At 40.9% G+C, this 27160-nt stretch overlaps 1 protein-coding gene across 1 annotated transcript in view; it reads left to right on the forward strand.

Moving 5' to 3' along the window:
• gck (glucokinase (hexokinase 4)) overlaps positions 1 to 27160 on the forward strand; it is a 53112-nt gene that overhangs the window by 7462 nt on the left and 18490 nt on the right. Inside the window, 9 exon segments of the mRNA XM_034169586.1 lie at positions 4669 to 4831; positions 4940 to 5094; positions 5302 to 5421; positions 7059 to 7154; positions 7257 to 7356; positions 7479 to 7662; positions 13348 to 13503; positions 13712 to 13945; positions 14182 to 14325. Coding sequence (XP_034025477.1) covers positions 4669 to 4831; positions 4940 to 5094; positions 5302 to 5421; positions 7059 to 7154; positions 7257 to 7356; positions 7479 to 7662; positions 13348 to 13503; positions 13712 to 13945; positions 14182 to 14325 — 1352 coding nt within the window.

Genomic DNA, 27160 nt, shown 5'->3' on the forward strand with positions numbered 1-27160 from the left:
AAAGAATTGCACAGAGGTATTTGCGATGCCGATATCTTTGCAAGATAACATTCACAAATTTGAAAGCAAATAATAAACAAGAGGTCACAGTAAAGAGTTACAGCTTCAATTTGATGTGAATTACACCTAATTGGACAGCTTTCTGCTTATACTTGTGTACATGGATGAAAGTCCCGGGTCCCAATTGAAAAGACGTTCCCGCTAGCTTGGCTAACGGGGAGTTCCCCTTTGGCTGACCTGGTAGAGGAACGGCCTTTTGTGTGAGCCACGTGGGTTCGATCCACCACCGTCGTCCCAGCCACGAAGGTCCTGCTGCTTCAATCTGGCGTCACGAACAGGATGTGAATCACAGAGTATGCTAACATGCACCTGTGATTTTGGGACAAAGTCAAAAATGGTGGGGAGGTGTGTAGCGGGATGAAAGTCCCGGGTCCCAATTGAAAAGATGTTCCCGCTAGCTTGGCTAACGGGGAGTTCCCCTTTGGCTGACCTGGTAGAGGAACGGTCTTTTGTGCGTGCCGCGTGGGTTCAATCCCCACCGTCGTCCCGGCCACGAAGGTCCTGCTGCTTTAATCGTATGTATTATTTGAAGTCGTTTCAGGTCAGGTCTGGGAGCATGCGCAGGTCCTGTTGTCATGCGCTACCATGTCTACTATACTACGGAAATACCATGGGTCCTGGATTGCAACCACCCAGGCAGAGAACCAGTCCATCCCCACCTCCCAAAGGTAGCCATTTTTGTACTGCAGGCGACAAGTGGACATCCCCTTGACCTTCTTCAGATGTTGGTGTCCTCTCTCCTCTCACACAGCTCAAATGAAGACAAAAATGTGCCAAACTTTAAATACCCAACACAGTAACCGTGTACCTTGATATTCTGCTGAGCTGATGTATCATATAATCATACAGTATTGTCAGCATTATATATTCAGTAGAAAAGGATGAAGAAGACACAAAGGCCTGTACATGTGAAGATTTTTTAAATTTTGTACTTTTTGGTGACTTTAGGGACAGCGTAAATAGAACCTCCATGTTTAAAATGTTACACGTACACCTATATTTGGTGGTTGCATGTATATGATGCAATTACATGTAATGTAATAGCCTAGCCTCTGTGCAGTGCAGTGTATTTTCAGGTCAGTGTCACTGTGAAATCCTGAAATCGTGACACTAGGGACGAGGGTCAGTGTTACCACTGAGTTCAGAGCTAAAAGTAAACCATTGCTGCTGATAAGCAAAAGGAGACCTTCACCTGCAATCCTCCATTGTTGGTTTTAGAGGTCATTTATCCCTCGCTGTTACAAATTTTAGATATGTTGCTAATTTTACAAATATATACGCAACTCACTGAGTGGCCCATGCTTCTCTGAATGATTCTAGGGCAAATGTCCTGGTTTATGACCAATACACAAAAGCTACAAATCATTTTTGCAAATATAATGCTTTAATGCTTTTTCATTTTCTTGGAATAAAAAGGCAGGTTATAGCAGTTCTGAGACCATGGGCACTGCTTCCAGGACTTGGGTACAGGAAGACAACAATCCAGGGAGACATCTAGTCCATCCCCACCTCTCGAAACTAACCATCCATCTTAGAGAGCCATGTGCTACACCTGGATCATGCACAGAGAAATACGCCAAATGGCCAAAATGTCACAGCTGAGATTCCCTCACAATGCAAGTTATGCTCCCCATCTCCTCAAGTAACCGTTCATTTGACACAGTCATTCCAACAGTATGCAAGGATCCTCAGAAAGAAACCTGGCACCAAAGACATCCAGTCATCACCTTAGGTCACTGGTTAGGCTAGTATTTCAATGAAGCACGACTGGTGGAGAGGAGGCAGAGACACAAAATCACCTGGAAACAGGCTAAAAGGCGACAGCTTTTTCACATGGTATCTCACTGCATTGGTCCTCCCAACACATGTGTGTATGGCAGCTGACTGTCTGGTGAATGCTGTCCAGAGTGGCAGCAAAAATACTGCCACAAATCTCAAGCAGTCTGCACACATACTGTGTGAGATTCACTGACATGGTGTGTGGCACTCTCACGGATGATGTGAGATGATGACATGTTTGTGTAAACAGTGCTCAGGATGGCTGTGGACTATTGCTTTGTTATTATGTAAAAGAGGGTGTGAAAATTCCCCTGACTTTAGGCAGTAAAAGCACTGAAAATACTCACACACACTCATCTTCAAGCGCTTTTCCAAGATTGGGTTGCAGAGGCCTGGCGCCTTTCCCAGCAGTCACAGGGCATGAGGCAGGGCACACCCTGGACAGGACACCAGTCTGTCACAGAGCCACATATAGACAAACAACCACATTCACACCCACATGCACAATTTAAAAAGTTTCCAATTCACCTAAACTGCATGTCTTTGGATCTGGGAGGAAGCTGGAGCACCCGGAGGGAACCCACACAAACACGGGGAGAACATGAAAACTCCACACAGAAAGGCCACAGGTGGGAATCGAACCCATGGCCTTCTTACTATGATGCAACAGTGCTTACCGCTAATCCACTGTGCTGCCTGCACTGAAATTAATAATAAATAAATAATACTTTAAAAAAGAAGAAGAAAAATTTGAACCACTCATGATGTCCAGGAGCTGCATTTCTCAACTTCCATTGCTCACAGACAATAAAAACAAAAACAATCAATCCGAGTTGCCTTATCCACATTCTCCACACAGGTGTAGCCCATTGTCCCTGCGTGCACGAGGGCTACCGCCAGTTGGCAGCATTAAAATTAAGTTCCACTTCTGTCCTCACAAAAAAAAAAAATAAATAAATAAAAAGAGGTAAACACAGTAAATCCATTTTGCGCAGCTCATCTGTGGCCAGACAGGACGCATCCAGCTCGCTCATGCATGTGCACACGTGGTGGCTGATCATATAAAAGAAAAAATGTGTGTCAACCTCTCAGAAGTGCTGTGCGCATTCTGAGTCACAGAGATTTTGTGGTGAGGGTACAAGGGGCACACCTGAAGATTTGGCAAGGGAGTTTATCGCAAATTTTTTTTGGTCTGTTCAAAAATCATGTGACAAGCAGGCACCACCCTGAGACTCAGGCGAGGGGATGGTGAATGGCTGCGAACCTTGTACTGAACTGCGCGAATTTCCAGTCCAGTGAGATACTAGCCTTATTTTTCATCCAGGATAATTGCAAACCCAAATGCTGTGATTCCTCACTCAGCTTCTCAAGTGCTGTAATCAGGGTAGCTTTCCCCACCAACAAATGGTAATCAAAAGCAAATGCCAGTAAAGATTATTTTCTGAATTAGGCTCTGTCAAATTTGTTGAAGGTACAGGTGCAGTTAACTTGCCTCCTAATCTGAAAACCTTCACTTTGAGGCTACATTAGGGTGGGCATCCATCATAAAACAAATGAACACGTTGATCCACATGATCAACTCCAAGCAAAGCACGAGAGAAGCCAAAAGCCAAAGTGATATAGTTAGTGTAGGTTATGCAGCGTTTACAAGTGTCTTTGTTCAGGAGGTTCTAGTACTGTTTGTGTCAAAGTGTGTACATGGTGCAGTGACAACAGTTATGCCCTAACAAGGTAATCAGTAATTATTATGACTACTTTTTCAGATTAAGACATGACTTTATTGTTCCAGCAAAATTAGGTTATACATAATTCACTTTTAAATTTAGCACAAATTCAGTGAATCAGTGTGGGGCAGTACAATGTCTCCTGAAATAACTAAAAATGGCCTTTGTCCATGTTTTTGAACTCACACGGGCACATGGTGTGATGAAGTCAGAAGTGGGTGGGCTTATGCACGTGGTTTTCCCAGCCCACTTCACCTGAGCATAAATGCAGCTGACAACGGTGCTGTCCTTACACACTCACCTCACACAAGAAGATAAGTCAAAGTGGTGAAGATACCTTGTGTCAGCTGTCATCTCGACCAGGTGGTGATGATGCCATTCAACGTCAGCTACGTGGTCAATAAAATCTTCATGGTGAGATTCATGTTTCAGTCTGCAGCTTCAAATGTCTATTTTACCTTTCTGCAGATTAAGCGATGCCTCTGAAGCTTATATTTTTGCATCACATTTCTTCCTTGCTATACACTCTCAACCATTAGTTCACATGCAATAAGCTTTAAAGTGTGAATGTTAGACAAGGTGCAGCTCCCCAGTTTAAAACTGCAATGTGTAGAATTTAGTGTCAATTTCATGTCTTCACTTCTTTGGCAACGGGGATTCATGTTCCCTTTTTTCCCCTCTTTTGTGATAAACAATATGTATCATTTTCCATTCCGCAAAAATGAAAGGTTTTCAAACTGGTTAGACTCCATGAGCAACCAGCAGACAATGTATAGGGGAGCAACACAATGGTTGCTCCCCTATACACTGTCTGCAAAAAGCAGAGTAAGTTTGTCTCTTTGGGCTCCTGTACCAACATGACGGTGCATCATGTCGGCCTCCGTGAGGGGGTCTGCTCCCATGTAGATACAATGGGCTAATTCTGAGCACATGAAAACACATTAATTCATTGTTACATGTAATTACACTAATGAACAGATAGTCGTGAATGCTATATTCCATTTCTTCTAATGAATGTCCCTAAATCATTTTTTAATGAGGTCTTTCGCCAAACATTTTGAAATGAACAACAGATTGACAGCAGGTTGACCTCCTCTCCTTGCAGGTAGAACAGATCCTGTCAGAGTTCAGCCTGACCAAAGAAGAGCTCAAAGAGATTATGAATAGGATGCAGTGTGAGATGAACAGAGGGCTTCGCTTAGAGACCCATGAGGAGGCCAGTGTCAAAATGTTACCAACTTATGTCTGCTCCACCCCAGAGGGATCAGGTACATGTTTAGCTCATAAAATTACTTTTTTTTTATGACATCCTGTAAATGTTTGTAATTGGAGCAGCGGGATCCTGTGCCTACATTCATGTGTATCTGTTACATCAGAGGTGGGCGACTTTCTGGCTCTGGACCTTGGAGGCACAAACTTCCGTGTCATGCTGGTGAAAGTAGGTGAAGATGAGGAGAGGATCTGGAAGGTAGAGACCAAACACCAGATGTACTCCATTCCTGAAGATGCAATGACCGGCACTGCTGAAATGGTTAGTGAGTGTAGCTATACCATTTTCAGGTTTTTAATAGTTACTACTTGGATTTGACAGTTTCTGATGGAAACGTTTTAGTTTTCCTGATTTGGTTTTGTTAATGACGGTCCAAACCCATTTGACTGGGTTCAAACATGTCTGAAAGCTCTGAATCTTCTGTAATTAACAATGTTGATAACAGCGTCTTTCTTTCTATCTCTGCAGTTATTTGACTATATAGCAGAGTGTATGTCAGACTTTCTGGACAAACACCACATCAAGCACCGGAAGCTTCCTCTTGGTTTTACCTTCTCCTTTCCTGTACGACATGAGGACATTGACAAGGTAACATCTGTTTAACACAGACGTGCGTTACAATTGTATGTCCTATTTTTCTGCTCATGTAGTATTCAGGACATTCTGTTCTCACATTCTTCTGAACACAATTCAGCAACAGTACATGCCAGACACTTGATACTTTGGGAGAAAATGATCTGATTATGTTTGAGAGCTGCTTGTGAATATATTTTCAGTAGGCACTTCTTACTTACGTTATAGATATGGGGAGTCAATATTGTGATCCCATTTTTGGGTTGTCTGGTGTATACATTCATATATTAGTAAAGCATGAGCAACAATTTTCTTATGAATACAATATCTGAATAACTGCCCTGGGCAGTAAATGAAATGAGTAGAATGCATGATTGTTAAGTGTATATATTTGTATGTTAATTAAGATTACATAATGTGAATAACTATAAATGGTGGGCACGTCATACTTATACCATAGATGAAAAAACTTATACAATACCTCAGTACAGACTTTTTATATATACAATAGGTGAATTTGGGGAGGAAATGAACAGATTATTTGAAGTTGTTTGGTGTGCATATTTGCATACAAATGAGAATGAAGTGATTTTGTTTTGTGTTGAACTGGGTAACATATCAGCAAAAATGGTTGTTAGTTGATACTTATATCATAGGTAACTCCTGGAAGGGTTGAAAAACCTACATTTTAGGGTTGTTCAGCACATGAATGAGGGAGGTTAAAATTATTTTTTTTTCTAAGTGTCATGACTCAAAAATGAGTTTTATAGAGATTTTATATTCAGAATGTGTATGTTATGGTAATATAAATATGATGACATATACAAATATGCTAATTAGGGCAACAATTCCCTGCACTTTAAACAGATTACTCCTTACCTTATTCTAGTTGCCTTCACCTCTCCAAGAATAAAAAGCAGTTTACTGAGTTTTTTTAGCTTGCCCCATCCAGTACAATTACGTATATACATCCTGTTAGCCTGTGACAGTGTTTGGTTTTCAATTAATAATGTGCCAATCCATTTTATGTTTGACCCGATTGAAGAAATACCCCCCAAAATGTGTAAAAATAGGTTGGAAAATCCCGAAGGCCCACTTTAAACAACTGGTAGTATGTATGAAAGGAAATGGTAAAACATTGCATGTATGCCGCAAATTAGTCACGACAGACTCAAAACACTGTTTGAAACCTTTCAAACACCCATGTTTCGAACACTGATCCAGATTCTGCATGAAAAGGAACATGTCACATGCTTTGCTACTACCTGCTGAACACCGACGCCTGCTGGATGGGCCGGGAATGTACATCCATATCTACATAAATTTAACATTTCAAAGATACAGTCAGTGGATGTACATTGTTTGTTTGCCTAAAACACTCCAACAGCATAACTCAAAAATAACATAAAATTCTTCAGATTGTGTTTTGTGTTGACACAGATATGTTGACATATATGGATTTCATTATAGTGCTAATTTAAACTCACTGCATTTGAAAGAAAATTGTAGTGTGACTATAAAGAGGCTGACATCAGATAATTCAGGTGCTTTTTGTTGATTGAAGAATAAACAGCAGTCCCCCCCCCCCTTTATTTACCAGACTTGCAAAATAATTGATTGTGTCATAAAAAATTGTGTTTTTCTCCTCAAAGGGCATCCTGCTTAACTGGACCAAAGGCTTTAAGGCTTCTGGAGCAGAAGGAAACAACGTTGTGGGTTTACTGAGAGATGCTATTAAGAGACGAGGGGTAAGTCACATCTTCTACTACATAACGACGGTTTATCAAAAGAAACTTAGATTTTAAAAAATTCAGATATTAGTTGCTTTTTAATGCTGCCGTGTCATTCAGGACTTTGAGATGGATGTGGTTGCCATGGTGAATGACACAGTCGCCACTATGATTTCCTGCTATTATGAGGACCGCAGCTGTGAAGTTGGGATGATCGTTGGTATGTACACCGTCATTTGCCTCACGAACAATGTTAAATACCCTCACACGCACACGTGCACACACAACAACAACAACTTTTAGATGAGAGAGAGTGTGTATGATCTCTGTATCTGTGGACAGGTACGGGCTGTAATGCCTGTTACATGGAGGAGATGCGAACCGTGGAGCTAGTGGAGGGGGAGGAAGGCCGGATGTGTGTGAACACAGAGTGGGGAGCGTTTGGAGACAACGGAGAGCTGGAGGACTTTAGATTGGAGTATGACCGAGTGGTGGATGAGAATTCGATTAATCCTGGACACCAGCTGTAAGTCAGAGTGCATCCTGTTCAAACCTGACACATTTCTGCTCCTTCCAACTTCACAAGCATTCACAACTTGTGATAGATCTAGCAGCTAGGTTTTAAGTAGTCTGTTTGTCATTTCAGTAGCACAATTACTTATATGCAGTAAACAAATTTTGCAAAAATTTTGTGAAGCCTGGGATGAAAGCCAAAATCTATATTATACAACCCCTGGCAAAAATTATGGAATCACTGGCCTCAGAGGATGTTCATTCAGTGGTTTAATTTTGTAGAAAAAAAGCAGATCACAGACATGACACAAAACTAAAGTCATTTCAAATGGCAACTTTCTGGCTTTAAGAAACACTATAAGAAATCAAGAAAAAAAGATTGTGGCAGTCAGTAACGGTTACTTTTTTAGACCAAGCAGAGGAAAAAAATATGGAATCACTCAATTCTGAGGAATAAATTATGGAATCACCCTGTAAATTTTTATCCCCAAAACTAACACCTGCATCAAATCAGATCTGCTCATTAGTCTGCATCTAAAAAGGAGTGATCACACCTTGGAGAGCTGTTTCACCAAGTGGACTGACATGAATCATGGCTCCAACACGAGAGATGTCAATTGAAACAAAGGAGAGGATTATCAAACTCTTACAAGAGGGTAAATCATCATGCAATGTTGCAAAAGATGTTGGTTGTTCAGTCAGCTGTGTCTAAACTCTGGACCAAATACAAACAACATGGGAAGGTTGTTAAAGGCAAACATACTGGTAGACCAAGGAAGACATCAAAGCGTCAAGACAGAAAACTTAAAGCAATATGTCTCAAAAATCGAAAAATGCACAACAAAACAAATGAGGAACGAATGGGAGGAAACTGGAGTCAACGTCTGTCACCGAACTGTAAGAAACCGCCTAAAGGAAATGTGATTTACATACAGAAAAGCTAAACGAAAGCCATCATTAACACCTAAACAGAAAAAACAAGGTTACAATGGGCTAAGGAAAAGCAATCGTGGACTGTGGATGACTGGATGAAAGTCATATTCAGTGATGAATCTCAAATCTGCATTGGGCAAGGTGATGATGCTGGAACTTTTGTTTGGTGCCGTTCCGATGGGATTTATGAAGATGACTGCCTGAAGAGAACATGTAAATTTCCACAGTCATTGATGATATGGGGCTGCATGTCAGGTAAAGGCACTGGGGAGATGGCTGTCATTACATCATCAATAAATGCACAAGTTACGTTGATATTTTGGACAATTGAAAGGATGTTTGGGGATGATGAAATCATTTTTCAAGATGATAATGCATCTTGCCATAGAGCAAAAACTGTGAAAACATTCCTTGCAAAAAGACACATAGGGTCAATGTCATGGCATAGGGTCAATATCAACGAGCAGATGTGATTTGATGCAGGTGTTAGTTTTGGGGATGAAAATTACAGGGTGATTCCATAATTTTTTCCTCAGAATTGAGTGATTCCATATTTTTTTCCTCTGCTTGGTCTAAAAAGGTAACAGTTACTGACTGCCACAATCTTTTTTCTTGATTTCTTATAGTGTTTCTTAAAGCCAGAAAGTTGCCATTTGAAATGACTTTAGTTTTGTGTCATGTCTGTCATCTGCTTTTTTTCTACAAAATTAAACAACTGAATGAACATCCTCCAAGGCCAGTGATTCCATAATTTTTGCCAGGGGTTGTAATAGCCAAGTGGTCTCTGTGTACATGCGTGCGCGTGTATGGCTTTGATCATGGAGAAACCAGGGAGAACTGACATTTGGATGAACGGTGTGAAAACAGAAAGTTGATAAGACAAATATTTTTTGAGAAATTAGCAATTTTATCTAACCACTAACAATGAACGTTGTGCTGCAATGCATCATGGGACTTTGGGGTTTGGGGTTTTAAATGTTGTTATTGTGGTTCATGTTAGTTTAACAGTGTTGTTAGTGTTATTGATTTATTGTGTTTTGTAGCTCAATTGGTTTAGTCACTTCAGTTAATTATCATGTTGCTGTTACCATGAGTTAGTTAAGTGTTATGTTGCTGGTACCATGAGTGAAATGTGTGTTGCATTTGATGTCTTCCACCACCGTCTCTGTTTGTGTCTAAAAATAGAAACACCTGCTTGCGGCAGAATGCGTAAAAGACAAAATCCTATTCGTGCATACATGTGTGTGTGTATAACTTTGATCACAGACAAACTGAGGACAGCTGACATTTGTTGTTTGGTATGCTTATGTATTTGGGTCAAGGATGAATGCTGCCAAAAACAGAACACTGATAGGACTAACATTTTTGGAGAAACTACGGATATTAGCTAACATTGCTAATTACATTCTGGACTAACACTCCATTACAGCAGGGGGCGGTAAATCATCTTGTATTAAAAGTGTGACTGTGTGCGTGTTTTATTTAGTATGTACATGTAAGTGCATAATACGAGGTCTGTGATAAAAAAAAAGCGGTCCTTTTTATTTTTTTCAAAAAATAAATGGATTTGATTCATATGTTTTTGCGACAAGCTTGAACCCTCGTGCGCATGCGTGAGTTTGTCATGCCTGTCGGTGACGTCATTCGCCTGTGGGCAGGCTTTGAGTGAGGTGTGGACTCCCCCTCCTGTCGGAATCTCTTTGTCTGAGAAGCTGCAGGGAGACGGCGCGCGTTGGTTTATCAAATTTTTTCAGGACCGGTGAGGGATATCCATGTAGACACTATTCGAGAAATTCAGCTGCTTTTCGGTGTAAAGTTTAAACGGCTGATGAGAGATTGTGGAGTTTCTTTCGCTTTAAGCACAGCCCACAAAGCGGATCGGCGCGGCGCGGTCGGAGGTGACGTCCGTCTGGCTGTTTCGAGCTGAAAACATCCTAATTGAAAGCTCTGTTCACCCAGGACGTCGTCAGAGAACAGAGAAGATTCAGAAGAGGCCAGCATGAGGACTTTATGCGGACATTCCACTGTTTAAGGACATTTTGTAATGAAAGACGTGCGCACAAATTCGCCGAGTCGTCACGGAAACGGAAATCCGTCTGCGCCGCGACATGAAAAACACCTCCGTGTTGAAAACCATTTGTAAAATTCAGGCAGCTTTTGATGGCTTTCAACAAGTGAGTATCTGAGAAATTGTTTAACAGCTTGGGCATGTTCCAACTTGTCCGTTAAGGTTTCCAACGGAGGTGTTTTTCCTGTTTCGACCCCCCGCGGTCGGGTCCGGCCCGACATGCGAATCTGCCCTCATGTTCTTTCATTACAAAATCTCCTTTAACAGTGGAATGTCTGGATAAACTCCTGATCCCGAATTCTTCTGAAAGTTCTCTGTTATCTCACGACGTCTTGGGTCCACAGAGCCTGAAATTAGGAAGTTTTCAGCTTGAAACAGCGAGACGACGCTGCCTCGGAGCGCAGATCGCCGTCTGGCGCCGTGGGCCGTCCTTACGGCGACAGTAAAACTCCAAAATCTCTCATCAGCGGTTAAAATTTTCACCAAAACCAGCTGAATTTATCGAATGGTGTCCACATCAGTTGTGCCTTACAGGTTTTGAAAAAATTTGATCAAACAAAGCAGCAGTCTCTGAGTCATTCCTAAACAATGAAAAAATCGACGAGAGGGTGGGCGACTCCTCACTCAAAGACTGCCCACAGGCGAATACGTAACCGACAGGTGTGAAAAAACTCTCGCATGCCCACGAGGGGTTCAAGCATGTCTGATGTAATCACACGTGATTCAATCCATATAGGTTTTGAAACAAATAATAAGGTCGTGTTACTTTTCTCACAGACCTCGTATAATTGTAATACGTTAAAAATACATGGATGACACAAGAAAGAGAAAACACTTTCCGTTGTGGTCCATTTAAAAATCAAAATCACAAAACAGAAATGGTAAATGGACTGCATTTATATAGCGCTTTTCCATCTGAATCAGTCGCTCAAAGCGCTTTAACAATTATGCCTCACATTCACCCAGAAGTAAAATCTAATAATAATAATAATAATAATAATAATAATAATAGTGTGTAGTGATAACAAGAACCTAAACCATTTATAAATACATTTTTAAAAAAATAACATAATTAACAGGGGAAAAAAGGGTTGAGTTCTTCTTCTAAAAATTGTTAATCTAAGGTTCTAAAACCATTTTGGACTCACACACCATTCCAACTCATCACAGAAAATTTGCATAATTTATTACCACCCGTGAAAAATGTCAGCTACCTAATTTATAAAAACTACCCATTGTAGAGCCTGTGGATCCCCATGGGCAAGGCGCTAGTCTATGTTTTAAAAAAACAGGCTTCTTTGTATAAACATTTCTGTTATGTATTATGCCTTAACTTCAATAAAAATACTCTCTACATGATTATCAATTGCATAAATATCAACACTAAGGTAATACAGTATGTATGTACTGAAACCACATACACTGAAAAAAAAACTACCTATTAGATTTACGTGATTTAAATATGTACACTGGTTGCACATGTATAATGCCATACCCTTTTTTATGTTTCTAATTGAGACATGTGAGAAAAATTATGTTATTCTGGACACATTCATGTGCAACCAATGTACATATTTAAGTAGGCATGTTTCATTTTCATTAGAACATGTAATATCCCATAGATATGTCTTTGATTCCTGAAGTGGGAGACTGGCTTCCTGCAGACTACAGGTACAACATCTGATGTCTGTCCAGAAGAGTGGAGTCCTACGAACAGCTAAGACACTGTGCAGAACCCTGAAACTTACAGGACTCTGGTTGAGGACCTGAGACTGAGGGAAAACAGACATCCATGCATGCATATACCCATGCACACACACACACACACACACACACACACACACTTGAATGAATGAATAATTTATATCATACATTCCACCAAATGTCAACACATTTACACCTATATATGTCCTGGTAGTCATGAGGATATGATTGCAACAAAATGCAAATTAACTAATTATACAGATAATAGAAGCATAGCCATCCATATACCTTTGTGCACATACACATGCCATATAATTAGTGAATATGTCCAAAAAGGGGCAGAAAGAAGTAAACTTGTCTAATCTACCCCTCATCATTTAGACCTAATCATGACATAGTCCATCCTGTTTCCAGTTAGTCATGTGTGTGTGTGTGTGTGTGTGTGTGTGTGTGTGTGTGTGTGTGTGTGTGTGTGTGTGTGTGTGTGTGTGTGTGTGTGTGTGGTGTGTGTGTGTGTGTGTGTGTAATATGGGATATTCTGAGTCTTGGCAGAGGCATGCACTCTGGGTGCCATTGACCTCTGGACCATCACCACCTTTCTGTGCATCATCAGGTCTCTGTGTAGTTGCTATGGCAGCAGGTGTTTTCCTGAGGATGTTTGTGAGTGGCTCATATACGTCAGCAGTCAGACAGCAGGTGGGTGTGTCAGATTAATGATCCTTCTGTGCCGCCTGTAGGCCTAATGGCTGGTTTACCTTTTGCACAGAATCCCCCTTCACACAGGCAGCTGCTGAGTCCAGCCTCATCCAGCCTCTTCATCAGCAACATCACCATCCTGTGTAGCGTAGGAAAGCTGTTTGTATATGTGCATTGTGACGCACATGCTCTATCCTTCACACTCCTTCCACCTCTCTTTCTCCACACCCTTCCTGCTGAGCTTTCGTGTTTTCTTTCATCTCACACACCTCCTGGCTCTTCCTCTCCCCTCTGCAGTTATGAGAAGCTGATCAGTGGGAAGTACATGGGGGAGCTGGTGAGGCTGGTTCTGATGAAGCTGGTCAACGAGGACTTGCTGTTTAACGGTGAAGCCTCAGAGCTGCTGAAGACACGTGGAAGCTTTGAGACTCGTTACGTGTCACAGGTGGAGAGGTGAGCATCACTGACCTCTGACCTGTTATACACATATGTGTATACAGTAACACACAGTACTAATAGTGATCATATCAGTGAGCAATATGACAGAAATAGTGGAACTGTTTTGGAAAGGTTATAAAATGACAAAGAAATCATGATGTGTAAAATCCCATGAAGACGCAACTGATATCTTTCCCTTTGTATTTTGTTTTAAATAAACTAGTGACTCTGTGGACCGAAAGCACATCTACAATATTCTGTCCTCGCTGGGCGTGCTGCCATCAGAGCTGGACTGTGACATCGTGCACCTGGTGTGCGAGAGCATTTCTACTCGCTCTGCTCATCTGTGCGCTGCGGGCCTGGCTGGTGTCATCAACCTGATGAGGGAGCGACGCGGCCAGGAGGCCCTGAAGATCACAGTGGGGGTGGACGGTTCAGTCTACAAGATGCACTACCGGTGAGCACCCCAAACCGTCAAACATCACCTAGTTGAACATAAAATCTTTTCTCTTGTTGCTGCTGTCTGTATCAATCATGGATAAGACTTAGAAATATCATTCCAAGAAATATGACTATGATTAACTTTGTCTTTTTCTAAGGAATAAGAACAGAACCAATTTGTTGACATTGTCCACGGAGAACGTAGACAAACAGTCTACTGTAAGTCTGACTGTAAGTGTGGTGTTTCCTCAGCTTCCGTGAGAGGTTCCATAAACTGGTCAGAGAGCTGATGCCCGACTGTGACATCACCTTCATCCAGTCAGAGGAGGGCAGCGGTCGAGGCGCTGCTCTGATCTCAGCTGTGGCGTGCAAGATGGCGAACTGCGTGCTGACGCAGTAGAGACGCTGTGAGCCGAAGACTGAGGAAAGCCAGAAGAGCTGAAATCTGAGCTGAAAATTTGGTCATCTACAGATGTGCTGCTTGGCTGTTTTATTTATTTTTGACTCTGTCTGAGGGATGTGTGCGCACAGGAAAGCGACACACAGTCAGAAAATGTCTTAGACCATAAAGACTTCTCTCTAGAATTAGATAAAAAAGTTAATCTTGTAGAAATCTCTACATATTTATGAACATTTAAAGTTGGCTTCCTGCTGAAGCACAGTTAAGGCTCATTTATGCTCTATTTACCTAAGTAATTCTATCCATTCATTTTAAACACCACCGCATCCATATGCTTTACATTGGCATGGATGTTAAGCAATACATCCATTAGTGGGCACTGCACAGAGTCAAACATTTCTAGTAACATTAAACATGGCAACAGTTGACGAGGTCGTAATAAACTATCTCCTGCAAAGCTACCAAAAATGTAGTAATGGTGGAGGCCATTAATACTTCATTATATATATATATATATATATATATATATATATATATATATATATATATATATTATATATATATATATATATATATATATATATTATATATATAATGAATGAATGAATGAATTAATTAAGCACACAGTTCGACAACAAAAAACACAACAAAACAACTTTACAAAGATCCCGTGTGGCCGAAAGGGTGAGGGCAGAAGTAAAGCTTATAAATGCCCACCCCTTATACTAAAAATAATTATATACACATTTATACAAGCATGCAAGCATAAACACAATTTTCAGAATACTACCAGACACACAGTGTCACACAACACACAATCCAAGAAGCAATAACAAAAACAATAAACCCAAATTTTCAACTATAACGAGAAATTTTATAATTCTTGTAGTGCCTCCTAAAGTCCACCAAAGTACCAAGTACTTTAATGTTGTCAGGACAGTTGTTCCAGGTGTTAACCCCTTTAACAGAGACACAGTGACTCTTTGCAGTAGTTCGGATCTTCAGTTTCTCAAAAAACAAAACAAAATTCCTCTCAAGTTATAACTGGAGTTCCTCAGTTTAAACAGATCCTGGACATGTTGTGGCAACAGTTTATTTTTAACTTTATACATAATTTGTATTGTAATGTAGTTTCAATTTTCAATTTCAATTTATTTTCATTTATATAGCGCCAAATCACAACAGAGTTGCCTCAAGGCACTTCACACAAGTAAACCTTACTAACCCCCAGAGCAGCAGTGGTAAGGAAAAACTCCCTCTGAGGAAGAAACCTCAAGCAGACCAGACTCAAAGGGGTGACCCTCTGCTTGGGCCATGCGACAGACATAAATTACAGAACAATTCACAAAACGAATATACAGGAAATGCTGTTGGTGCACAGGACAGGAGGGTCTCCAGCACAAATACCACACCCATCTCTGGATGGAGCTCCCATTTATTTTTTCCAATACTATAATATATATATATATATTACTATAATACTGCCTTTTACAAGATCGCATGATGTTGGTTAACTTGTTATTATATGTCTTGTATTTACTCTCAGCCTCAGTTGTTCTAAGCTTTAAAAACTACTTATACAAAAAAATTTTCTTTTTACACTTTTCTTTTTTCTTTCTTAGCAGTCCCTTAGTGATGCAAGGTTTGTCAATATTTCGCTTGTGACCAGCATTTAATACATGTGGGCAATGTTTATCATACAACTTGGAGATAATGGAAATAAATGATTCATATGATTGGTCAATGTCTTCAATATAGATGCCATGCCAGTGTTGGTGTGATAACTCTGTTCTAAGATTGGCCATAGATTCCTCAGTTATTTTTTATTTTTATTTTTGGAGTGTCAATATGATCAACATTATCAACTAAAGAATTGTAAACAACAAAAACCAGCAAGTGATCAATGATGTCACTAATAAGTAATCCACCCATTAAAGAACAGCAAGAACATTTGTCAGTATGTTGTCAATAAGCGTTGATGTATTCATAGTAATCCTGGTTGGGTGTGTTATTGCTGGATATAATCCTATACAGAACAAGGAATCTAAAAATTCCGCTATTTGAATATGCCCATGTGGATTTAGAAAATCTATGTGAAAGTCTCTACAAACAAGTAAAAGCTTATTGTTTTTAACTGAGTTGTACATTTCAGTCATTTTCTCTACAAAAATGTTTGATCTGGGAACTCTGCTAATACAACTTATAATTATGTTTTTGATTTTTCTCAAATAATCTCCACAGTAACACATCCATAAAACCGCCCAAGGAAAATGACATATTCGGAATGATTTCACAGTAGTGATTAGATCTGACGTAAAGAGCCACACCACCCGCTTATTTGCCCTATTTGTGGCAAAAAAAATAAAAAATCATAACCCTCCAGCTGGACAGAATCAACATACTCGTCTCTTAACCACGTCTCAGTAACTGCAACAACTGAAAACTATTTGTTAGCAATTTTCAAACAGTCCTGCATTATGGAAAAGTTCATAGGAAGGCTTCTGATATTAAAATGCATAATAGAGAATGCCCCATTTGTAAAGGAATTTTGCCTGAATTGTTCCTCAGTAAAATAATTGCAATGATGTTTTCAAGAAAGAAATTCCTTGAAAAAAAAAAAAAAATATATATATATATATATATATATATATATATATATATATATATATATGGTGCAATATAGAAAAATATAGTACAGTACAAAAATACAGACAATTAGCGCTAAGTATTGTCGCTGTTTACTGCATTTTTCTGAGGATACATTGCACCAGAGTATAAGTTACACCTTTTTTCTGTATTATCAGGTCTATGATTTTGGATTTTTGTGCATTGTTGTGGTGTACTTTTATTATTGGCATCCTGGGAGAGCCCTATAGAAATAGCCATTATTTTTACAATATAAGCCCCACCTATATACCTATATAATAAGTCACACTGAAGTATAAGCCACAGGACCTCCCAAAGTAAAAAAAAACAAAAACCTGCAACTTATACTCTGGAAAATACAGTACTTTTTCCTAGAGTTGTGTCTTGCTTGAATTTTGCCAACACTGCCCAGGGGTGCTGCTCAATTTTTGTCTGTATCTGTAAGCTTTGAGAAAGTACGTGGCTACATGTACAAGACATGTCTGAGCAGTGTGGCTCAGTCAGTCTGAATGGCTGTGACAATTGACTATGTACTGCATTACTACTACTAGTGGCCCAGTCTGATGAAATAGCAGCTTTGCAATCCATTATTACTCACCGCATGGTGCTCCTGGGTTTTGTTGTAGCCAGTTAGCCTGTCGGAACATCACTGCACAGAAATGTCTTGTACCTGTAGCCATGTCCTTTCAGAAAACAGACACAAATATGGATGAAATGAACACAGAGTGTGGCAAACGTCTCCGTCTGCATCCATATTTAACAGTGACCACCAATGAGCCTTTAGGTGAAATGAAGGCTATTTTTGTGTATTGTAGATGCATGGTGTGTGTCTCTACTGTGTTTGATGAAGGATGACTATGGTGTAAAATATCAGCACAAACAGGATGGTTTGTGTACTTTAATAAATACAGTTGTACATTTCAACAACAGCTCCATAAATTTCAGTTCAATTCCATTTATTTTAATTTATATAGTGCCAGATCACAACAAAGTTGCATCAAGGCACTTAGCACAAGCAAGGTCTAACCTTACGAATCCCTAGAGCAAGCACACAGGCGACAGTCGTAAGGAAACACTTCCTCTGCTTGGGCCATGCTACTGACACAATAGAGGAAGTTATACAGGAAATTTTGGGAGTCCATGCTGGTGCACAAGATGGGAGGCCTGCAGAAGGAAACACCAACTTCCATCTCTGGATGGAGCCACACCTTAAACAGAGAGAAAAAACAGAATCAGGTGGTAGAAAGACAACAAATACAGTATAATTTATCAGCATTTAGCAACAAGAAGAACAGAAGAAATAATAAGGTGATCGCCAGCCACTAGCCCTAAGCTTCACTAAAGACCCAGACTTTAGATAAAGTTAAGGCCGGGGCCTGCTCTCTTTACTAATAAAATGGATTTAAGAGAGTAGAAAGTATGCTAGTCATACAAAAGGGAAAATAAGTGCTTCTTAAGTCTGGACTTGAAAGTCTCTACAGAATCTGACTGGTTTAATGATGCAGGGAGATCATTCCACAAAGCAGGTGCATGATAAGAGAAAGCTCTGTGACCTGCAGACTTTTTATTCACCCTAGGGACACAAAGTAGTCCTGCACCCTGGGAATGCAGAGCCTGGGCCGGTACGTAGGGTTTAATTAGGTCAGCGAAGTAGGGAGGTGCCGGTCCGTGAACAATTTTATACGTTAGTAACAGATCCTTAAAATCTAATCTCACAGGGACAGGAAGCCAGTGAAGAGACACCAGAATGGGTGTAATGTGGTCAAACTTTCTGCTTCCTGCCAAAAATCTGGCAGCAGCATTTTGAACCCATTGGAGACCCCTATTGCTGAACCAGAAAATAGAACATTGCATTAGTCCAATTTAGACGAAACAAATGCATGAATCATAGTCTCAACATCAGACATACACAGGATGGGACAAATCTTCGCTATATTTTACAGGTGGAAGAAAGCAGTCCTTGTAATATCTCTAATGTGGAGGTCAAAGGACAACGTAGAATAAAAAATGACCCCAAGGTTCCTCACTTTGTCAGTGTAACGTATGACACACGAACCTAGGCTAAGCGTTAACTAGTCAAATTGATGCCGATGTCTCACTGGACCAAGAACCATCATTTCAGTCTTGTCTGGATTTAAAAGTAGGAAATTGCTAGACATCCACCTTCTCACTGATGCAAGGCAATCCTCTAAGGATTTTATGTGGATGAGATTACCAGCAGTTATTGGCAAGTATAACTGAGTATCATCAGCATAGCAATAAAAGGCAATCCCAAAATGCTACAATATGTCTCCAAGGGATGCTATATAAAGGGAGAAGAGGGGGCCTAAGACAGACCCCTGTGGAACCCCAATTTTCATGTCACGAAGATTAAAGGTAGTGCTATTGTACAAAACACAGAACGACTGGGCAGGTATGATGTCAACCATGCAAGGGCACTCCCAGTAATCCTAAAATGATTCTCTAGCCTATTGAGTAGAATATGGTGATCCACGGTATCAAACACAACATCTAACAGCACTAAAACTGTAGTGGTGTCAAAATCCATTGCAAGCAGAAGATCATTCACTACTTTAGTGAGAGCTGTGTCTGTGGAATGATATTTTCTGAAATCAGACTGCAGTGGCTCAAAAAGAGTATTTTTAGTAAGGTGATCCACGAGCTGCTGTGAAACCACCTTTTCCAGAATTTTAGACCAGACTGATAGATTTGATATAGGCCTATAGTTTTGTTGGTATAGGATCAAATAAGCAGGTCATGCTTTTTGTAGACATTACGAGTTTCACCATGCCTGGTGAGATGCTATCAAATTCTGTAAATCTAGGTAAAACCTCAGTGATGGCACCAGTCTCAAAAAGGCATGCTGGGATATGTTTAACCTAATGTCATTTATTTTCTTCTTGAAGTGATCCAAAGGAGAGCAACTTATAGGTGGTTGTCCATGAATACGTGTTGCCACTGTGTCAAACAAGAACTTTGAGTTATGCTTGTTTTTGTTGATTAAATCAGAGTAATAGGCCTGCTTTGTAGCCAGTAGTGCATGCTTATACAACCCCTGGCAAAAATTATGGAATCACCGGCCTCGGAGGATGTTCATTCAGTGGTTTAATTTTGTAGAAAAAAAGCAGATCACAGACATGACACAAAACTAAAGTCATTTCAAATGGCAACTTTCTGGCTTTAAGAAACACTATAAGAAATCAGGAAAACAAATTGTGGCAGTCAGTAACGGTTACTTTTTTAGACCAAGCAGAGGGAAAAAAAAAATATGGACTCACTCAATTCTAAAATAAATTATGGAATCACCCTGTAAATTTTCATCCCCAAAACTAACACCTGCATCAAATCAGATCTGCTCATTAGTCTGCATCTAAAAAGGATGATCACACCTTGGAGAGCTGTTGCACCAAGTGGACTGACATGAATCATGGCTCCAACATGAGAGATGTCAATTGAAACAAAGGAGAGGATTATCAAACTCTGAAAAGAGGGTAAATCATCACGCAATGTTGCAAAAGATGTTGGTTGTTCACAGTCAGCTGTGTCTAAACTCTGGACCAAATACAAACAACATGGGAAGGTTGTTAAAGGCAAACATACTGGTAGACCAAGGAAGACATCAAAGCATCAACACAGAAAACTTAAAGCAATATGTCTCAAAAATTGAAAATGCACAAAACAAATGAGGAACGAATGGGAGGAAACTGGAGTCAACGTCTGTGACCGAACTGTAAGAAACCGCCTAAAGGAAATGGGATTTACATACAGAAAAGCTAAACGAAAGCCATCATTAACACCTAAACAGAAAAAAACAAGGTTACATAGGGGATGCATAGGGGATGCATTTTCTGGTAGCCACCATCTGTCGGCCTGCCAGAATTTGTATCCCCTACCTTTATCACTGATATTGCACCCTACCATCGGGTGTTTCATAGTGATATACCTTAGCTCATTCACAATTACTACAGTAAATTTGAGGAAGTTTTGTCTTTATTTAGTAGAGTTGCATAGGGGATACATTTTCTGGCAGCCACCATCTGTCGGCCTGCCAGAATGTGTCCCCTATCTTTATAGCTGGATTGCAACTACCATCAGGTGTTTTTTTTCTTTATACTTTAGCCCATCCACAATTCCTGCAGTAAATTTCAGGAAGTTCTGTCATTATTTAGTGGAGTTGCATAGGGGATACATTTTCTGGTAGCCACCATCTGTCAGCCTGCCAGAATTTGTATCCCCTATCTTTATAGCTGGAATTGCAACCTACCATCAGGTGTTTTATCTTCATTTATACTTTAGCTCATCCACAATTACTATAGTAAATTTCAGGAAGTTTTGTCTTTATTTAGTGGAGTTGCATAGGGGAAACATTTTCTGGCAGCCACCATCTGTCAGCCTGCCAGCATTTGTATCTCCTATCTTTATGAAGCAGCAGGACCTACGTGGCTGGGACGACGGTGGGGGATCGAACCCACGCGGCTCGCACAAAAGACCGTTCCTCTACCATGTCAGCCAAAGGGGAACTCCCCGTTAGCCAAGCTAGCAGGAAAGTCTTTTCAATTGGGACCCGGGACTTTCATCCCGCTACACTCCCCACCATTTTTGACTTCGTCCCAAAGTCACAGGTGCATGTTAGCATACTCTGTGACCCACATCCTGTTCGTGACGCCAGATTGAAGCAGCAGGACCTACGTGGCCGGGACGACGGTGGGGATCGAACCAACGTGGCTTGCACAAAAGACCATTCCTCTACCAGGTCAGCCAAAGGGGAACTCCCCATTAGCCAAGCTGGCGGGAACGTCTTTTCAATTGGGACCCGGGACTTTCATCCCGCTACACATGAGCAGCTGGACCTACGTGGCCGGGACGACGGTGGGGGATCGAACCCACGCGGCTCGCACAAAAGACCGTTCCTCTACCAGGTCAGCCAAAGGGGAACTCCCCGTTAGCCAAGCTGGCGGGAACGCCTTTTCAATTGGGACCTGGGACTTTCATCCTGCTACACATGAAGCAGCTGGACCTACGTGGCCGGGACGACGGTGGGGGATCAAACCCACGCAGCTCGCACAAATGACCGTTCCTCTACCAGGTCAGCCAAAGAGGACTCCCCGTTAGCCAAGCTAGCGGGAACGTCTTTTCAATTGGGACCCGGGACTTTCATCCCGCTACATTTATAGCTGGTATTACACCCTACCATCAGCTGTTTCATCTTCATTTGTACTTTAGCTCAGCCACAATTACTACTGTAAATTTCAGGCAGTTTTGTCTTTTTTATTGGAGTTGTATAGGGGATACATTTTCTGGCAGTCACCATCTGTCAGCCTGCCAGAATTGGTATCCCTATCTTTATAGCGGAATTGCATCCTGCCATCAGGTATTTTATCTTCATTTATACTTTAGCTCATACCCAATTCCTACAGTACATTTGAGGACGTTTTGTCTTTATTTAGTGGAGTTGCATAGGGGATACATTTTCTGGCAGCCACCATCTGTCGGCCTGCCAGAATTTGTATCCCCTATCTTTATTACTGATATTGCACTCTACCATCGGGTGTTTCATAGCGATATATACCTTAGCTCATCCATAATTACTACAGTAAATTTGAGGAAGTTTTGTCTTTATTTAGTAGAGTTGCATAGGGGATACATTTTCTGGCAGCCACCATCTGTCAGCCTGCCAGAATTTGTATCCCCTATCTTTATAGCTGGAATTGCACCCTACCATCAGGTGTTTTATCTTCATTTATACTTTAGCTCATCCACAATTACTACAGTAAATTTCAAGAAGTTTTGTCTTTATTTAGTGGAGTTGCATAGGGGATACATTTTCTGGCAGCCACCATCGTCAACCTGCCAGAATTTGTATCCCCTATCTTTATAGCTGGAATTGCAACCTACTATCAGGTGTTTTATCTTAATTTATACTTTAACTCATCCACAATTACTACAGTAAATTTCAGGAAGTTTTGTCTTTATTTTGTGGAGTTGCATAGGGGATACATTTTCTGGCAGCCACCATCTGTCAGCCTGCCAGAATTTGTATCCCCTTTCTTTATAGCTGGAATTGCACCCTACCATCAAGTGTTTTATCTTCATTTATACTTTAGCTCATCCACAATTACTACAGTAAATTTCAGGAAGTTTTGTCTTTATTTAGTGGAGTTGCTGTTGTGTGTTGGGGGGGGTGTGGCTGGATATTTTGGTGTTCTTTTCTTTTCTTTGCTCTCCAGGTGGCATGAGAACTGATTTGTCTGTGGGGAAGGTGCTGGCTGAAGAATCCTTCACCCTCATCAACATCATGTGTAGCACTCATGGACACTTAACTCTGGTAAATGTTTTCCATAAAAGTCTGCCTGGAGTTCATTTCCAAGGAAATGCAATGAACATGTTTTGATACGAGAAGCGGCAGAGCATCTGCTGCAGTAAGCAAAGAATTGGCTTTCCCCCCTGCACAGGACTAAAGTTCATTGCTGGTACAAACTAGTGGGGGTGTAGGTAGTGGCTGCATAGCTTAAATAGGTTTTTGAAATTTTCTCAGTGTATTACTGCCATGATGGGAATTTTAATGCTCAGTCTTATTTTGCTTGTTTCATTGACTGCTGACACATGGCAAACTAGTGTTCCAGTGTAGATGCAACCTGCAAGAATGAAGATGAACTCATAGTTCTTTTTAAAATGTATATGTGCAGCAATGACTTCCAATTTGTCATAGTTTAACAATTACAAGCCTTAAAAATAGACTTACAGCCAAATTTAACTTTATACAGTGCAAACATATTAAGAGAGTGCCAGAATGGTTAGACAGTCTCTATAGAAAGGACATGTTTCTGTCACACTGAACGGACAGCGAGGGAAAGCACCGTAATCGCACAAAGTCTCTGAGCATCCTCAAAACTGCAGCAGTCGACGTGAGCAGAGCTTCCACTGCAGAGTGCCGATGGTCAGCAGTGTAGGATTTAAAAGGCTCATGGTGATACAATGGAAAAGGTAAAATAAGCTCACTATTAGTTTTCAGTGATACTGTACTTTGTCATGCCATGCTCACCTGCAAGATACTGCATCTCTCTGTGTTCATTTAACATTTCCTTTTTTAGCAATAAAAAAGGAAAAATGTTGGAAAAATTTGATTTTTTATAATATATTTGTAACTCTGTATGTTAGTCTTCTATCTATCTATCTATCTATCTATCTATCTATCTATCTATCTATCTATCTATCTATCTATCTATCTATCATATCTATCTATCTATCTATCTATCTATCTATCTATCTATCTATCTATCTATCTATCTATCTATCTATCTATCTATCAAGTCTTTTTCTTTCACCTGTCTTGGCCTCTCATCCTGTAAATGTGAGCGATTTGAAGGTTTTCTTGTTGTATTTCAGGAAAGTTTGACTGTATTTAAGGGCTTACCTGCACAGTCAAGGCTATATTTTGTATAAGATCAGGAAATAAAACTAAAGAATTATGCAACGAGCAAATTGTGGGTCTTTGCAAATCAGGTTCTTCCTTAAGGGCATCTTTAAAAGTTTGATGTTACCACCAGCAAATGCCAAACTTAAGACCTGACAGTTGCAGTAATAAACATTTGTTCCAAAGATCCACCACAACCTCAGGATCACAACTAAGAAACTGATGAAGGTATAAAGGCATCATATGTCAAATGTGACATCGTTCCATCAACAGCACTCCATCAACATGACATGAAAGGCTGTTGGCCGACAAAGAAGCTATTACTTGAAAAATTACATTTAAGAAAAAATAAAATTAAAAGTTTCCACTTGATCACTAGTCCTAAAGGAGAGCCTGTTTATGTCATTTTTGGATAATGGATTCCTCCGTGGTTAACCGCTTTCATTGCCCTGGTGATGACATGCTTTCTTAAAGGTGGATAATGTCACATTTCTACACTCAACAAAAAATAAACGCAACACTTTTGGTTTTGCTCCCATTTTCTATGAGATGAACTCAAAGATCTAAAACTTTTCCACATACACGATATCACCATTTCCCTCAAATTGTTCACAAACCAGTCTAAATCTGTGATAGTGAGCACTTCTCCTTTGCTGAGATAATCCATCCCACCTCACAGGTGTGCCATATCAAGATGCTGATTAGACACCATGATTAGTGCACAGGTGTGCCTTAGACTGCCCACAATAAAAGGCCACTCTGAAAGGTGCAGTTTTATCACCTTTCATCATGCAGTGCAACACATCTCCTTCGCATAGAGTTGATCAGGTTGTCAATTGTGGCCTGTGGAATGTTGGTCCACTCTCTTCAATGGCTGTGCGAAGTTGCTGGATATTGGCAGGAACTGGTACACGCTGTCGTATACGCGGTCCAGAGCATCCCAAACATGCTCAATGGGTGACATGTCCAGTGAGTATGCCGGCCATGCAAGAACTGGGACATTTTCAGCTTCCAAGAATTGTGCACAGATCCTTGCAACATGGGGCCGTGCATTATCCTGCTGCAACATGAGGTGATGTTCTTGGATGTATGGCACAACAATGGGCCTCAGGATCTCGTCACGGTACTCTGTGCATTCAAAATGCCATCAATAAAATGCACCTGTGTTCTTTCGTCCATAACAGACGCCTGCCCATACCATAACCCCACCGCCACCATGGGTCACTCGAGCCACAACATTGACATCAGAAAACCGCTCACCCACACAACGCCACACATGCTGTCTGCCATCTGCCCTGGACAGTGTGAACCGGGATTCATCCATGAAGAGAACACCTCTCCAACGTGCCAAACGCCAGCGAATGTGAGGATTTGCCCACTCAAGTTGGTTACGACGACGAACTGGAGTCAGGTCGAGACCCTGATGAGGACGACGAGCATGCAGATGAGCTTCCCTGAGACGGTTTCTGACAGTTTGTGCAGAAATTCTTTGGTTATGCAAACCGATTGTTTCAGCAGCTGTCCGAGTGGCTGGTCTCAGATGATCTTGGAGGTGAACATGCTGGATATGGAGGTCCTGGGCTGGTGTGGTTACACATGGTCTGCGGTTGTGAGGCTGGTTGGATGTACTGCCAAATTCTCTGAAACGCCTTTGGAGACGGCTTATGGTAGAGAAATGAACATTCAATACACGAGCAACAGCTCTGGTTGACATTCCTGCTGTCAGCATGCCAATTGCACGCTCCCTCAAATCTTGCGACATCTGTGGCATTGTGCTGTGTCATAAAACTGCACCTTTCAGACTGGCCTTTTATTGTGGGCAGTCTAAGGCACACCTGTGCACTAATCATGGTGTCTAATCAGCATCTTGATATGGCACACCTGTGAGGTGGGATGGATTATCTCAGCAAAGGAGAAGTGCTCACTATCACAGATTTAGACTGGTTTGTGAACAATATTTGAGGGAAATAGTGATATTGTGTATGTGGAAAAGTTTTAGATCTTTGAGTTCATCTCATACAAAATGGGAGCAAAACCAAAAGTGTTGCGTTTATTTTTGTTGAGTATATCTGATGCCTCTAGTTCTATCAGTAGTTGTCATCTTGGGGTTTTCACTGGTGATTTGAGCCTCTTTCTTCAGTTATGTAAAACTTCTTATAATTTTATTTAATAGAGTGTACAGTTGCTTGTTGTGGCCATGCTGCTCGGAACACACATGATCCTGTAGTTGCTGATTAATACTTGGCTGGGAGACCACTTCAAAACACCAGAGCTGCATGTAGAACTGGAGATATGTCAAGAAGGGCATCTGGCATAAAAAGTGTGCCAAATCGCAATGTGAAACTCTCAAGGATCCACTGTGGAGACCCTGAGCAACTACGGGTAGACCCCCCCCTAAAAAAACCCAAAACAAAATAACCTGAAAGAACTGAGCTATCATTATATATATACAACACAATTTATACTACTAACAAGCAATGGGAGATTTCTAACGTCCACTAATCCAGATCCGGATCACCTCCAGAATTCAGTGGAGTCTTCCATGGCCTAATATCTATGGTTGTTCATTCGGCTGCTCCCGTTTCGTGTTGCCACAGTGGATACAGCCAGATCCGCATTGATATTTGGCACAAGTTTTATGCCTGCTGCCCTTCCTGACGCAACTCCAGTGTTAGCTGGAGAAACATACACAGCCGCTGGTGTTCCAAAGAGGTCTCCCATCCAAGTACTAACCAGGTCCCGCACTGCTAGCTTCTGAGATCTGACGGGAT

The sequence above is a fragment of the Thalassophryne amazonica genome, chromosome 5, assembly GCF_902500255.1.
Source record: "Thalassophryne amazonica chromosome 5, fThaAma1.1, whole genome shotgun sequence".
NCBI lineage: Eukaryota > Metazoa > Chordata > Actinopteri > Batrachoidiformes > Batrachoididae > Thalassophryne > Thalassophryne amazonica.